We start from the raw sequence: 16,487 nt of genomic DNA, 5'->3' as shown, positions 1-16,487 counted from the left end.
ACTAAATCTTATATCACCTAACAACCTTTAGTTGCTGTTACTGGTAGTGGGATTAATCCCCTCTAAAACATGACTGATATTCAGAATCTGGTGGGGAATAGATCTCTCTGCTTGCTGCTTTAATGAGCACAGTTAGCTGTCTCTAGAGCACTGAATTATTGGTATGCATTCATCCAGTTTTCCCTGTTAAGTATGATCTTGAAGTACTGGGTGAAGATATAGGGTTAGTATATACTATATGCTTCATTTTGGTCAAGTTGGATCCTGCCAGACTTAGAAAAGTGAACATGTTAAAATCACACTTTGTGGTTCCAAACTTACTCAGCTAACGGGCATTTTTGAGTCACACTGCTGTAAATTCCAGCTAAGTTCTTTGCTTGGGACATCGTCAACAAAACTGATGCTATAATTGAAACTTTAGTGAGGAATTCTCTTCATTAAGAAATTAAGAAATGTAGTCACTTTTCTGACTGTAACAAAAATCAAGCTTGTATAGTGAACAGGGAAGACTGTATTGATTATACTGACATGTGATCTTGTGTGGTATTCTGTTTCTTCGCAGTGCATTTGCCCGATACCCTAATGCAGTAGTTGTGCACTACTTCTGCTCCAAAGAAGTCAGTACGGCAGACACCTGAAACATGTTGCCATACATTAGATGGACTGCATTAGCCACGACACCCGCATGAAATACAGAAGTGAAGACTTGTTTAGGAAAAGTTGATGCTCTGGAGTTTTGAGGCATGTTGCTAGGAACATCTTACAAATAGCTTGTACCCAGCATGTCTCTGGAATGACTCTACCTATAACTTGGCAGTACTGACTTATTCGAAAATTGACGTTTTTAGCTGTTAAATTGCTGGCAACTATATATACCTCTTAACATACCAAGATGAGGAAGAATGGAAATTGATCAGCAATGAGTTTATATTGCACTCCAAACCTTGCAGGCTATTTTCTGAACACCTCTATGGTGTTTACCAATGACGGCATGTTTTAAAGTAAAAAATTTTCTATTCAGGTAAAAACTTCTTTATCTGACCTTGTTTGTGGCTCACTCTAATATTCCTCAGAAGGCCAAATCCTTGAAAAGTCACTGCAACGGTTTTAACGTTGTATTGAAATCTACTTTTATTCACCAAGTTGGGGGGGGAGAGGGAGCAAGCAAGAGGATGAGAGGCTGTGGTGCCTGATACTTGAACAATTGTGTCTGACTTCACCTTTCTCCCAATGTTGGGAATAACTAGATGTTGAACAAAGGAATTTTTATCTTTGATGCCTAGAGTGCTTATCAACTCACCTTGTGATACACAGAAGTTCCACAGGGGTTAGTCACACACTATAGGCTTCACTGGTAAGCATTTATTTTTCCCTTTTTGATTTTAGTTTGTTAGAGGTATGTAAATATGAATTAGCTCACACTGTTTGCACTGTGTACAGTCACTTCCAACATGAGTGGATGCTTTTGAGAAGCAGCAACAATTGTCTGAAGAAGGGAAGCTCTCACTTGCACTTGTACCAAAAAGAACACTCCCTAAAAGTAACACTTGACAGGGACTGAAATGTATCTCTTGCTTGAGCTTCTAGAGCGCATTTGAGATCCCTGTGTATGTAAATAGCTCTTCAGTCTCTAGTTCTCTCCCCAGAATTAAAGTAAAATATAGACTGCATTTTGATGTCTCTGAGGGCTTTAGATCAACTCCCAGGCTGGTATTGTTTTTTTTAAAAATATGTTTACTTTGCCCGAGGATTCTAAATACACAAAACTGGATGCAGTATATTTCTTCATAGTCTGTAATACTTTTGTCTAAATTTTCCATGAACTTTAATCTGTAGCAGAGTTGATATAAGAATACTTGCATGTTCACTTACTGTACAAAGAATCTGAGCAGCAGTGAACAAAGGCAGCAGTAGCACATGGTTCAGTGTAATTGAATGTGGGTAATAACATCTCAGTTTAGCCATACTTCTGTAATTAAGTATTAAATGATATGGAACATGGCACACAATTATTATACTCCTTTTCTTTTAAAATTTATCATACTCCCCAAACAAAGAGTTGAGAAAATAAAATTTTAAAAACAAAAATTCATCTGCCCAGAATGTCATTGAATTTCACTGTTTACGTGTTTAAGTCCTTTTTTTTTAAACACTTTTTTAGCAACAGGTCTTCTGTAGGATATAAATGATCCTACCTCACCTTCGAACTCTGAGAATACCAGACCCTGGTTATATAGCCTACTCCTTCTGCCATCTGTTTTTTTTCTTTTTTCTTTTCAAGGCTATGGTTGCCAATAACCTTCGATGTCTTGGGTAATACTGCGGGTGGTGCCTTTCTGTAGAGGTTAGGGGAGTTACTTTTTAAACTTACTATTTGAACAAGAGAACATACTACATGCTTGTATTCAATTTGCACATATTCTGTACAGTGTTTTATATACTAGTTCAGGTACAACAGGAAGATGTTTTGGGAGTTGACAGTGAAAGAAGGATATCTATCAAGGCCCTACAGTTTTTGCGTACAAAAGTCAAGACCTTTCTGATATTGGTAAGAAGGATAGGTAATTCAGACTGCTGCCAGTAAATCTGCACACACTCTCACAGTTGGGGTCAGTAGTGTACTCTTCTTTCATGGTGATGCTGTTGTGCCTCTGTTCAGCTTTTTTGCATACATTTGCAGAGGTGAGGTGTGTGCTGCAATTCTACTGTCTGTTCTCATCCCATGGTTTAGATTTACTAACCATATGGAAGTTTTGTTTAAAGCAATATATTGTAATAAATATTCTGAACCAGTCTGTTCATTTTATTGTGTGGATGATAGTTACTAGCTGAGCTGCTCTGGATTTACATATTATTTCTTTCTTTTGAGTTCAGATTTAAATAGCTGAAATCATGAATTATATGATTTTTAAACCCCTATGACTGTGAAATTGACCAAAATGGACAGTGAACTTGGTAGGACCCTATTTGTTGCCAGTACTGTGGTATTTAAGGATATAGAGGAATCAAAATGGTGAATTTTCAGACCAGTGCAGGGATTTCAGTATAAGTAGTGTGGGGATAGTCTAAACTCCAAGTTCTGATGAGTAGCCAGAAAAACATTTCTGGAAACTCCTTCCCCTCCACCATTGAATCAAATTTCTGTTCACAATAGAATATTTCGAATCTTGGAGTAAAATGTAATCACCACCAAAGATGATGAAAAATTGGTTGTCAGTAGATTAATTGCAATCAGTATCCACAGTTACTGTGTAAAATATAAAAGGGCAGGACAGATTTTGCCATAAATATGTATTATCTAAAATAAGAGAAGAGCAAGAAATAATCCATCTTTTTTTGTAGTTTATTCACTTCTGTAGGAATACTTAGTATCATTAAGAGTTACAGGATAGGGTCCTGTTAATTTAAAGATAATGACATTTTGGCTCTTAAACATTTTTATTTCAAGTTGCAATGAAGTGGGAAACTCCATTATCTATGGAAGCTGCATAAATTTCAAACCCCGTAGACAGATTCAGTGGCTTTGCTTGCTGTTCAAGGAGTCTATTGCTGAAAGCAGGTGTCAGCTGCAAGATTCTGTAGGGCAGGGATAGTCCGTAGGTGGACTATGGGCCAAATTGGGACCACCAGATGCTTTCGTATGGACTAGGAAATCTTATTTACTTAATAAAAACAATGATAAAATAAATAAATGATATTATTATTTGCGCTGGAACCTGGACCTTGACTATACCTTGACCAAGAAATTTGGACCTTGACAAAAAATACATTCTTATGTCTTTCTAATTTATATATTTGTGCATAATCAGCCCTAATACTGAAAACAATCTCTGTTCACAGTGGTTGTGCAGGATTGGGTTTTTTTAATAGGAATTGCCGCTCTTGGACTTATTCTGACTGTTGCATAGTAAAATATTGGGCAGAACCCTTTTTAGACATCTATTTTGGAAGGAGTGGTGGAGTGTTTATCCAGCAAAGCAGTTTTACACCAGTTTCTCCTCTCACTCAAGTACATCACCTCCACCAAATATCTTATCTGGTTCCACCCATCCAAGAATTCCAACATTCCAAGCATGTCAGCATTCCTTGAAACACAATCCCTCCAGTGATAACTTGTTGCAATGCTACTTGTTTTTTACAGCTACTGCAAATCTTGTCATGTCTAATTGTGTAATTTGGTGAAAATAAACCATGATTTGGCTGGATTTATTCCTTGCAAACATCTGGAAGATAAGGTGATAAGTAACAGCATGGATTTGTCAAGAACAAATCGTGTCAAACCAACATGATAGCTTTCTTTGACAACATAACAAATCTTGTGGGTGGGGGGAAGCAGTTGACATGGTATATCTTGACTTTACTAAAGCTTTTGATAGTGTCTCACATGACCTCGTAAACAAACTAGGGAAATGCAACCTTGATGGAGCTACTAAAAAAGTGGGTGCAAAAAAACTGGATAGAAAACCATTCCCAGAGAGTTATAAGTGGTTCACAGTCATGCTGGAAGTGTATAATGAGGGGGGTCCTTCAGGGATCAGTTCTGGGTCTGGATTTGTTCAATATCTTCATCAATGATTTAGATAATGGTATAAAGAGTACACTCAAAGTTTGTGGATGATTCTAGGCTGGGAGGGGTTGCAAGTGCTTTGGAGGATAGGATTAAAATTCAAAATGATCTGGACAAACTGGAGAAATAGTCTGAAGTAAATAGGATGAAATTCAGTAAGGACAAATGCAGAGTACTCCATTTAGGAAGGAACAATCAGTCGCACACATACGAAATGGGAAATGACTGCCTAGAAAGGAGTACTGTGGAAAGGGATCTGGGAGCATAGCCCCGACTCCATGCTAAGCACCCTGTCCCACTTCCATCTCTTCTCCTGGGTGCACTGCCTTGTCCTGCTTCTCCCCGCTCCCTCCCAGCACTTGTGCCACGAAACAGCTGATTTGTGCTACAAATGCTGCGGGGGGGGGGGGAGGAGGGGGAATGTGGTGTGCTTGAGGAAGAGGTGGGGCCAGGATTTGGGGAAGGGGTCCAATAGGGGCAGGGAGGGGGTAGAGTAGGGGCGGGGACTTTGGGGCAGGGGTGGGGAAAGGGTGGAGTCAGGGCAGGGCCGCGGGTGCGATGGGGTGCGAGCTCCCATCGGTGCCAGGGAAAATTGGCACCTATGACTGGGAGTCATAGTGAACCACAAGCTAAAAATGAGTCAACAGTGTAACACTTGCTAAAAAACGAACATAATTCTGGGATGTATTAGCAGGAGTGTTGTAAGCAAAGACATGAAGGTAATTCTTCTGCTCTACTCCACACTGACTAGGTCTCAACTGGAGTATTGTGTCCAGTTCTGGGCACCACATTTCAGGAAAGATGTGGACAAATTGGAAAAAGTCCAGAGAAGAGCAACAAAAATGATTAAAGGTCTAGAAAACATGACCTATGAGGGAAGATTTGAAAAAAAAAATTGGGTTTGTTTAGTCTGGAAAAGAGAAGACAAAGGGAACACAACAGTTTCCAAGTAGATAAAACGATGTTAAAAAGAGAAGGGAGAAGAATTATTGTTGTTAACCTCTGAGCATAGGACAAGAAACAATGGACTTAAATTGCAGCAAGGGAGGTTTAAGTTGGATGTTAGGGAAAGCTTTCTGTCAGGGTGGTTAAGCACTGGAATAAATTGCCTAGGGAGGTTGTGGAATCTCCATCACTGGAGATTTTTAAGAGCAGGCTGGACAAACAGCTGTCAGGGATGGTCTAGATAATATTTAGTCTTGCCATGAGTGCAGGGGACTGGACTAGATAACCTTTCAAGGTCCCTTCCAGTTCTGTGATTCAAAGCCATGGTGCTAATTGCTCAGGCTTCCATTATCTTTCAGGCACTTACAAATGTGTATTGCTCAGTTTGTCCTATTATTTTACTAGGGAATTAAATTAAATTCAGGACAAAGCCAGGTGGCTTGAAGTTTGGCTTTACAGTGTACGAGGTTTCCTTGGTTCTCTCTACCTTTTCAAAATGAATTGCCAGTAGCTCAGAAAATTCATTAACAAATACCCTTAAAGCCTTTGGATAAAATCTGAAACTACTGAGTGTTTATATTTTTTCCAAAGTATTCTACTACCTATTTTTAATAATTTTTACAGCATCTAATCCAATGCTTATGGAAGTCAATGGCAGTGGGTGTTGGATTGGGTCCATACTGAGAAAGGACCAAACTGTGCCTGCGTTGCCCACCAAAGTAATCTCATGAAGTCAAAGAGTTTTACTTACATGGGAAAAGTGAGCAGAATTTGGCCCAAGGTCTTAATTCCATTCTAATGGTCCAAACCCCTCTTGATTTTTATTTGCAGTAAATTTGTTTTTTTGTTTTTTTTTAAATCCCAAACTTCAGTGTCTCAGCTATTAACAACTGTTGTTTTTAACTAATAATTTCCTCTGCCATCTCCATCGTTATCCGACCCCCTATAATAGATGTAAATATCTTCCTTACCCCCTTAATTCTTTGGATTCTTAACTTTGATTGTTATCTAGACTTTCTTTGTTCCCTTCCATCAGAGGATCTCAAAGCACTTTGCAGACACTAATTAACTGTGACATAAGGATTTCTCTGCATTTCAACAGACCCGGAAATTGAAGCCCAGAGAAGTCGTGACTTGCCCAAAGTCACAGAACAAGTTTGTGGCAGAGTCTGGAAGAAAACATCGCGCTTCTTGTCAAATCCTCTTTCCGTTTGCTTGATCTGCTGTATTTGCCACCCTTCTGTTTTACTGCTAGTGTTTGGGAAAACCTGTCAGTGAGGCTGTAAACCGGATTGTTCGGCAGCTCCAAGCAACGCCCCCGCTCCCCGCGATTGCTTCTCCCTGTTGGAGCAGAGCTGTGTGTGTAACTCAGGACAGAGCTGCCGCAGTTCAGAGGAGCGAGGAGAAGCAGCCGGTCAGATTCCAGAGACTTGGTGTTTTCACTCCTGTTTGTTTAGCTCAGGGTTTGGGAAGGTCTCCCATGTTCCGGGCTGTGCTGCTTAGCCGGGTGTCACCCCGCATGTTCCCACTTCTGGCTGCCGTGCTGTTCCAGAGAAAAGAGAGGAAGGATAGTGGGCTCTCTCACTGGCGGGTAATGTAAACTTTTGCCCTTCCTTTGCGCTAAGGGCCATCACCCACATGATAAAGAAGCAACTAAAAGTTATGACACATGCATAAAAGCAGCCCTGAAACAGGGTGAGCAGAGCACCGCCTTTGTCCTGTGTGGGAGAAGCTACCTAAAGCTGAGAGTGAAGGCGATGACAGTGACTGGGCTTAGCTGCTCCTTCCTAGGCCTGGTCTACACTACGCGTTTAAACCGATTTTAGCAGCGTTAAACATATTTAATGCTGTACCCGTCCACACTACGAGGCCCTTTATATCGATATAAAGGGCTCTTTAAATCGGTTTCTGTACTCCTCCCCGACGAGAGGAGTAGCGCTAAAATCGGTATTACCATATTGCATTAGGGTTAGTGTGGCCACAAATCGACAGTATTGGCCTTCGGGTGGTATCCCACAGTGCACCACTGTGACCGCTCTGGACAGCAATCTGATTCGGATGCACTGGCCAGGTATACAGGAAAAGTCCCGCGAACTTTTGAATTTCATTTCCTGTTTGCAGGGCCGGCTTTAGGAAGTGTGGGGCCCAATTTGAACATTTTCCGCGGGACCCTGGCAGGGATGACTTTAAAAAAAAAAAGCCTTTCATTTCTTCCATGTATTATTTACTTTCCATAACTATATAAATAATACAATTATATATTATGTACATTGCATCATATATGCTGTTGATTGCTTATTAATGACTACCATCTCACATGTGGGTCCCTGCCACTCCCTGCAGGTGTGCACATGTGTGGGTCCCAGCTGCTCCCTGCCCCCCTCATTGAAGCAGGTGTGCAGGGTTACTGCCCTGGGAACTGCAGGGCAGCAGTGGACATGGGGCTGGTTGGAGGCAGGGCAGGGGCTGACTGGAGGTAGGGTCTATCTGCAGGCAGGGAAAGGGGTGCAGGGCTGGCTGGAGACAGGGGGGTGTAGGGTGGGCTGGCTTCAGGCAGGGCCGCAGGGGGATGCAGCAGGGGTTGGGAGGGCTGGAGACAGGAGTGCAGAACTGGTTGGCTTCAGGCAAGGGAGTGCAGCGGGGTTGGCTGGAGACAGGGCAGGGGGTTTGGGGCTGGGTGTGGGCAGGGTGTGCAGGGCTGGTGCAGGCAGGAGTGTGTGGGGGCTGGCTGGCTTTGGGCAGGGCCATAGGGGTGTGTGGCAGGGGGTTTGGCAGGGGCTGGCTGTGGGAACAGAGTGCAGAGCTGGCTGGGGGCAGGGCAGGGGGTACAGCAGAGGCAGCTGGAGCCCCGGCCCTTTAAATAGCCCCCAAGCCTCCCGCTATCCCAGGGCTCTGGGGATTATTTAAAGGGCCTGGGGCTACCCCGCCCCAGACCTTTTAAATAGCGGCGAGAGCCCTGGAGAATACATGGGGGTGGTGAGGCTCCGGCAGCTATTTAGAGGATGGGGTGGCAGAGGCAGCTGGAGCCCCATCCCTTTAAATAGCCCCCGGAACCTCCCGCTATCCCAGGGCTATGGGGGCTATTTAAAGGGCCCGGAGCTCCAGCCGGGAGAGCGGGGCTGCGGGGCGGCTTGTCACGCTCCGGCACCGGCTGGGGCTCCGGCTCTCGGCGCGGGGCCCGATTCCTGGGAATCGGCTAAATCTGCCTAAAGCCGGCCCTGCCTGTTTGGCCAGCTTGGAGCTCAGATCAGCACAGGTGACCACACAGAGCTCATCAGCACAGGTAGCAATGCAGTCTCCTGAGAATCAAAAAAGAGCTCCAGCATGGACCGCACGGGAGGTACTGGATCTGATCGCTATATGGGGAGAGGATTCAGTGCTAACAGAACTCTGTTCCAAAAGATGAAATGAAAAAATATTTGAAAAAATTTCCAAGGCTATGATGGAAAAAGGCCACACCAGGGACTCAGTGCAGTGCAGAGTGAACGTTAAGGAGCTCAGACAAGCCTACCAGAAAACCAAAGCAGCAAACGGAAAGTCTGGGTCAGGTCCGAAAACATGCCGCTTCTATGCTGAGCTGCATGCAATTTTAGGGGGCTTCCTAGATCAGAGTCTGTTTGGCAATGTATGGTGACATTTTAAAAAGTGCTCTCTGTGGCCTTAAATTGGCTCCCACTGAAGTCAGGGGTGGGGAAACTCCTATTGACTTCAGTGGGAGCCAATTTAAGGAAATACTTTTGCAAATCTCATCCATAGTCTATTTTGTCTATAAAGAAGCAGTGCAATTCTGTGCATTTCCATTTCTTTGCTCCCTGGGCTAACAGGAGTTTACAGTCTAAATCCAACAAAGTATGGCAAGGATTAGCCCAGACTAAGCCTCTGTCTAAACTACCAATACAGCCATGTCCCGTAACTTGGTAATTAGTTGTTTCTTACCTTGCAAGCAGAGTTCCAATATATAGTGCAGAGTGGCTGTTTAACCTTGTTTTACAGCTGCTGTTAAGATCCAGTCGGCACTACATATTAGAATCGGACTAGCTTTGTAACCAAGTTATGGGGTAGCCCACTTTTAACCAGGTTCCTTCATGTAGTTATATTTGTAGTGTAGATGGAGGAGGCAAAGAGCAAAAGTTACAGAAAAAATCATGAGATGTTTGCTATGTGCATGTCATTGTTGGTTCCTGTTTGATTTATATAAAACTATGATTTTGTTTTGTTTTTCAGTTTGCTCTTCCCAACTCTGTGTTTAAATATAAGGAAGTCAGGCAAGAGGCAGAATTGTTACTGAACATCAGTGCTTTGTGGTCTAATCAGGGGTGTGAAGCTGTCATTTTTGGAGACTTGCTAGTTTAAAATTTTAGCCAATACCTGCCACATTAACTATTTACGGGTGAAATGTTGCTATTGAGAATTAGAGGTGCACAGATGCTGTTCCTTTGTTTTATTCAGATTCAAACCCACTGAGTTTCACTTAAAAGGTTTCAGACTCATCCAAACTCAGCAAACCTGGCCATTTTCTGTGCTTGTTATGCTTAGCAATTCACTGAACCCAGAAGACCTGTCATGGGCCTGTCCACTGTGTTTTGTTATGAAACTCATTCCCTCCAAAAATGTGCTTATCCAGAGGCAGATTGAAAAGATGTAAGATTCACAGGACCTGAAATTGCCTCAAACAAAAGTGATGATTTAATCTTTAGGTTTGAATCTAAAAGCAGCAGAGTAAAGGTTGGTGTGTGCTTCGAAAATTGATTTTTTTTTCAGCACTAGTGAGAATCATTTTGGGGTGAAAATTGTTCAAGGGCCTACAAAAGGATACCCCACTGTGTGTGTGTGGGGGGGTGTCTCTGCATTGAACCCATATAAAATGGGGAAGGTGAAGGGTTCTACAGTGTGTTATAACCAGAACCACAAGATTTGTAGCTGTGTTAATCCTGTGGCTGGGAAGCCCCTCTTAGGGGACTGCAGAGGAGCTTCAGCAGATATTCCAGCCCACAGACTGGACAAGAGGCATCCAGTTCTTAGTTGCACAGGAGGGATAGCTTAGTGGTTTGAGCATTGGCTTGCTGAACCCAAGGTTGTGAGCTCAGTCCTTGAGAGGGCCACTTAGGGGTCTGGGGCAAATATCAGTCCTTGGTCCTGCTAGTGAAGGCAGGGGGCTGGAAGATCCCCTTTTGAGGTCCCTTCCAGTTCTAGGAGATAGGTAGATCTCTAATTATTATTTATTTTTTTAATTTTTAGTGGGAGGGTTGGGGGTGGTGGTGGGAGAATAAGAATTCCATCCTGGGCAATGTGAAGTCCCCTATGCAAAAGGGCCACTCATTCAGGGAAGTAAATTTCACCCAGGGTGCAATATGCCTAATATGGAGAAATGGCACATGTGCCATATACTCAATTCCAAGAGATGTCTCACACTTGAGTCTGTTGTACAAACACCCATTACTCATATAGAACAGCTGCTCTGCTAGGAACCAGCTACTCTTCCAGCCTGCCTGCCTCGCCCCTGGAATTCAGGTAGTGCATTTGGTGATGTCACATTTAATTTCTGGGTTTACTGTGCATGCTTATCTTGCAATGTGTTCTGACACCACCTTGCCTCTGATGAAATAAAACTGCATTAGACTCAGAAAGGTGCCAGTTTACTTAAAAGATGGGACTTGGAACAGACTTAGCTCTCATAGCTGGCAGAGATCTTTGCTATGTTCCTAAGTCTTTAATTTATGTTGTAGAAGTTCCTCTGTTTGGAGAATGTTGATTCAGCTGAGTGACTGTTGTTGACAAACATCTTTTCTCAGAGGCTCTTGGACAGGATCATTATCGTTGGGATTGCAACACATGGATTTATGCTGACATCCTTCAGAGTGAAGTGAAGGAGTGGGATGTGTGCTGGTGTTGTGTGCTCTCCCGGATGTCAATATTATGGAACCTTGTATCTCAAGTCAGGAGAGTTCAGTCACTCGTGATGACAGACATTTTTGCAACCACATCCTTACTGCATTTAACAGCCCATGGGGCAGTAGCAATTTTCCACCAGGGAGAAAGGAAAAATAACCTTGCATACAGCCATGTATCTCCTTCCTTAAACTTGTAGACCAAGTATTGGGAAGGTAGAGAGGTGGGTGGTTTAGGTAGAGAGGTTAGTTTGGGATACTGAAAGAAAAAAAACCTATTAAGAAAAGCTTCAAAAACAAAATGTGTTTAACCTGGGGGAGGGGAGAAGAAGATCTAATTATGGCTCTGATGTATGTTACACTAAAAAAAAATTATAAGAATGTTAAGGTTACAAAGACAAACACTCAAAACTTAGGAAATGTCACTACTAACATTGTCTGTGCAACCTTAGTTTGCCGCCCTTGTTTGCAATAGTCTTTAATTACATGATCACTTAGTATATTTCCACTGGACCCCTGCCTCATTCAGTGCACTGAATATTTTATTTTATCTTCATAGTTCAGTATTTGTCCCATTCAAACCCTGCTCTGAAGACAGAATTATTAATCTCCTGATAGGCTTTTCTATGGTGCTCGTCACTATAGTATCCGAGTGCTTCACATACAACTTATTTTCACAACACCCTTGTGAGGTAAGCTAGGGAAGAAATCTTCTCCTTAGTAACCATCTGTAAAATGGGGATATGTCTACACTACCAAAAAAACCACCCCAAAACAAAACAAAAAAAGACCCATGGCAGCGAGTCTCAAAACCCAGGACAACTGACTTGTGGTCAATATAGCAATGTAGCTCAAGAGTTCTGTACAAATAAATGGGACACGCTAAGTTAGGAGGAAGGTTTTAAAAATTAACTTAATATCTCATTTATAGCTCAGCAGTAATAGGGTTAATTAAGCTATTTGAAACTGAGCTCTAACAACAGTGAGCCCTAAAGAGTTCTTCTTTCTTTTCTGACTGTCAGTTTGACCCTAAAAAAGATCACTTTTACCTGTGGTGAGATGGGAATTCATTTAATTCTCAGCCTCCCTTCACTGGGGTGCTCTGTCTCTGTCCTTCACCCACCTTATTCAGAGATACCACCTTATGTCTTCGAGTTCTCAATTTCAGATAGTTCTTATATTTCAAAACTGAGATTTACCTATTGTGGACCCCTGTGTGGGTTGTTCCACTTCATTCCCTTATCTTGATATTTGCATGTTTGTGGAAGGTGTGCTGAGGCCGAGTTTAACACAGAACCTGCTTGTCTTTACAGCGTGAGAAGCATCCTTACTACAACCTCACAGTAAAAGTCCTCAGAGCCAGAAACATCCAGGGTACAGATTTGTGTAAGTACTTGACCAATGTTGTGCAGACTCATGTTTTACACAATGCACAAGTGTAACATAGCCCAGATTTCCTCTGGTTGATGTAACACTGCATCCCTACAGCTTGTGTGTTTTTCTAAAATATCTGCTCTAGGAATTACTTGGGGGAAGTTCTCTGACCTGTGTTACACAGGAGGTCAGACTAGGTGATGACAGTGGTCATTTCTGACCTGGGAATCTATGAATTGGCCGTTTTCAGTATATATTCACATAAAACTTTTTCCTACTAAAATGTATTTATATATTTTCAAGGACTGAAATAGAGCCAGGATTCAAATTAGTACCTCTTATGTCTCTGCTCCCTGTGCACATCCAGACATGGCCTTCACTGTGTTCTTTCACACAGTCTCACCACAGTGGCTGTCAGAGCCTTCTACCCTGCAACTCTTGCCTTCCTGCATCTATCTGCATCAACTTTCCATCTTAGTTCGAGCCTCTGTACAACTGTTTTCTCCCTGGACTACAATCCCCCTTTTCTTTCTCCCTTTGTTATGCTTACTCTTTAACTCTGTAAAGTCTTTGAGGACACAATGTGCATGAATGATGCTAAAAGTAAAGCTGTTCTGTGCCCTCTCATCCATTTTTGTTTCTCATATTTTGATTACTTTTTCCTTCCCCTTTTTTAATATTTGCTTTTACAGCCCCCTGACTTTTAAAATCCCCTTAGCCATTTTGGGTTTACTGTGTTTTCTTAATTAGTGTGGATTTTGAGGTAGTCTGTTTTAGATTCATATGTAACATCCAATACTAAATGTATTTAAATATTGAGTATCTATACAGCTAAAGCTACGATAATGCTGAAGTGCTGGATTCTGTAATAACGCCATAAGTTGGTAGTCCACCACTGATGAGGATGACGATATTGTGGCAATTCTCATTTATGACTACACATATGACTCCGCAGTTTGAATCCTGATGGACAGAGTTGGCTGCACTGAGGGTGTGGGAAGTCTGTATCTATGATATTTGATGATGCAGCTCTGTGGCGCCTTTCTCCAGGCTGCACGTGATAATTTAATCAATCCCGCTCAAACTTATCACATGCTGATCTGTCAGAGACCTCCAGTGAGCCTGTTCTGAGCCATTTGCTCAAGTTCTTTGAGTTTGATGCCAGCCCACTGGAGACTGCCCTTCAGATTATCTTTGAAGTGCTTATACGAATGATCCTTCTTTCTTTGGCCCTGACTCAACTCCCCATACAAGATCTGTTTTGGGAGATGGTGGTCTTCCATTCTGATGACATGCCCTGTCCACCTAAGTTGTGCTCTCAATAACATTTCCTCATTGCTGGTTATGTTTGCTCTCTCAAGGACCTTAATATTGGTCACTCTGTTCTAACAGTGAATGCTCATTATTGAGTGGAGGGATCACATATGAAATCGCTCAAGCTGTTTAATGTGACGTCTGTAAAGAGTCCGTGTCTCAGATCCATATAGGAGAGACATTAGATCCATTGCACTGTAGATCTTCAATTTGGTGGAGAGATGGATGTTGTGTTGGTTAACAACTTTTGTTTGAAGTTGGACAAGGGCCTGGCTGGCTTTACTAATTCTGGAGGAAATTTCCTAATCAAAGGAGCCATCACTTGAGATGCTGCTGCCCAGATACTTGAACTGATTCACATTTTTCAACTGTGTGCCTTGGATGAAGATGGCTGGAACGGGGGCATTGGAATGAGCTGCTGGTTGGAACAAGACCTCTGTCTTCCCAAGACTGATGGTGAGACCAAAGAGCTGGGATGCTTCAGGAAATCTATCAATGTTGACCTGAAGGTCGTCTTGTCTATGAACCATCAAGGTGCAGTCATCTGCAAAAAGTGCCTCGATGAGAAGCCTCTCCAGGTCTTAGCAGTGAGTTTTTGAAGATCAAAGAGGGAGCTATCGAGTCAGTAGTGGGATGTATAGCCCCCTGATCCAAGTCCCTTGTTGCATGGTTGAGAACACAAGCAAAGAACAAGTTGAACAGCACTGGTGCAAGTATGCAGCCTTGCTTCACTCCATTTGAGATTTCAAATGCTTCGGAAAAGTCACCACTGGTGAGGACTTGAACTGTTATGTGGTCATTGAACAGAGATGATTTGTATGAAATTTCTTGGGCAGCTTGGTTTATGTAGAATAGCACATAGACCCTCTGTGTTGATCGAATCAAAAACTTTGGTCAAATCGATTGAAAACTGCATACAGGTCCCTGTTCTTCTCTAAACATTTTTCCTGGACCTGCCTTACAACAAAGATAATGTCATAGTGCTATGACCTAGTCTAAAACTACACTGTGCTTCTGGCAGATTCTCCTCAGATATGTTTGCAATGACTCTGTTAAGTAGAATGCAAGCCAGTATTTTGCCTGCTGTACAGAGGAGAACAATGTCCTTTTAGTTTCCACAATTAGCTCTGATGCCTTTGTTTTTGAACAGTGATATGATAATAAGCATCTTTGAAGTCTTGTGGCATTTCTTCTTCCTCCCAAATGCTACTCAGGATGTCATGGAACACCTTGATAGCCTTTGGGCCTGCTCCTTTATATAATTCTGCTGGGATACTATCCTTTCCAGATTCTTTGCCAGAATTCAGTTGTTTGTTGGCTTTTATAACTTCCTCAACTGATGGAGGGAGATCGAGATCCTCTTTGATGGGTCTCTCAGGTAAATGGTCAAGGACACATCGATTGACTGTGGGTGGTCTGTTGAGTAGACTGCTGCAGTGTTCAGCCCATCTCTGTATGATCCTCTCTCTGTCTTTGTCAAGTCCTTATTATGATTGATTGTTGAAGTGGATTGAATCAGCCATCCAAAATTATTTGACTTCATTGGGGAAGGGGTGGAGCCTGGCTGGAGGGTATTCCGGCTGGAGGACTAGAACTGTTCCCTTTTGGGAATGGGGAAAAGGGGAAGTTCGAAGTCCTTAAGCCATGTCTATGGGAACATGAAGCTATCTGGGAGTGCCTTGCTGTGGAGGATAAACCACAGGGTGAAGGCAGATGGTGGTTGTGTAGGTTTGGTGAGGCAGTATAGTAGTAAAAGAATTATTCCCCCAAATCTTCAGTTTAATATAGCTTGTATTTAATTGAAGCTCCATTGTTTGACATTGTACCTTGGCTAGTTGCACAGTCCAGAAAGTGAAGCCATTATAGTGAAACAAGGACGTTAGCAAAAAGAATTTCAGATGAAAGCCATGTTTCCTGGGCAAGCTGCAGGGTTTAAAAGGCCAAGATATGACTCATGTAGAAAGGCCGGAACAGACTTTTACTCCAGGCTGGATTATGTGGGAATTTAAAGAAAATGTATTGCCTGAACAAGTTTCTTTCTATGCTGCATCCTGTTTTCAGGAATACCTGGAAAAAATCTATAGGTTCTCATGGCTTCATATATGTTAAGAAGACATTTGAGACAGTTGTGAGGATATCTAATCTAGATTATTACCCACTGAGTTCTATCACATGACCTTTCCAGCTCTTAGTAGCGTGTCTCTCTGACAGAATTCACAAACCTATGAAATCCTGATTGTGAAAGCAGGATTAGATCACGTGGTTGGATCTAAGTGTCAGAATTTCCTGTGGTATAGGTACTTTATGGAAGAGATTTCCTAATGTTTTGATGGTTTCTCTGGAAGAGATTTCCTAACGTTTCCCAGTTAAAAGGAACACACAGGATTTAACTTGTTTGG

General features: G+C 42.4%; 2 protein-coding genes across 9 annotated transcripts in view; both read left to right on the top strand.

The window, feature by feature from the left end:
* The window catches only part of VPS39 (VPS39 subunit of HOPS complex), a 42,246-nt gene extending 39,451 nt beyond the window's left edge, over window positions 1–2,795 (top strand). For all 8 annotated transcript variants that reach the window (XM_030559564.1, XM_030559563.1, XM_030559562.1 and 5 more), the window contains one exon: window positions 563–2,795. In XM_030559564.1, coding sequence (XP_030415424.1) covers window positions 563–638 — 76 coding nt within the window. In that variant the 3' untranslated portion in view covers window positions 639–2,795. The remainder of the gene's footprint in view (window positions 1–562) is intronic.
* A 3,881-nt stretch (window positions 2,796–6,676) lies between these two features.
* LOC115650122 (cytosolic phospholipase A2 zeta-like) overlaps window positions 6,677–16,487 on the top strand; it is a 39,729-nt gene continuing 29,918 nt past the window's right edge. Inside the window, exons 1-2 of the mRNA XM_030559560.1 lie at window positions 6,677–7,103; window positions 12,714–12,786. Coding sequence (XP_030415420.1) covers window positions 6,993–7,103; window positions 12,714–12,786 — 184 coding nt within the window. The 5' untranslated portion in view covers window positions 6,677–6,992. The remainder of the gene's footprint in view (window positions 7,104–12,713; window positions 12,787–16,487) is intronic.

Source organism: Gopherus evgoodei, chromosome 4, assembly GCF_007399415.2.
Source record: "Gopherus evgoodei ecotype Sinaloan lineage chromosome 4, rGopEvg1_v1.p, whole genome shotgun sequence".
In the NCBI taxonomy this organism is placed as follows: Eukaryota; Metazoa; Chordata; order Testudines; family Testudinidae; genus Gopherus; species Gopherus evgoodei.
The sequence above is the reverse complement of the archived record's forward strand: the minus strand, read 5'-3'. Positions and strand labels throughout refer to the sequence as shown.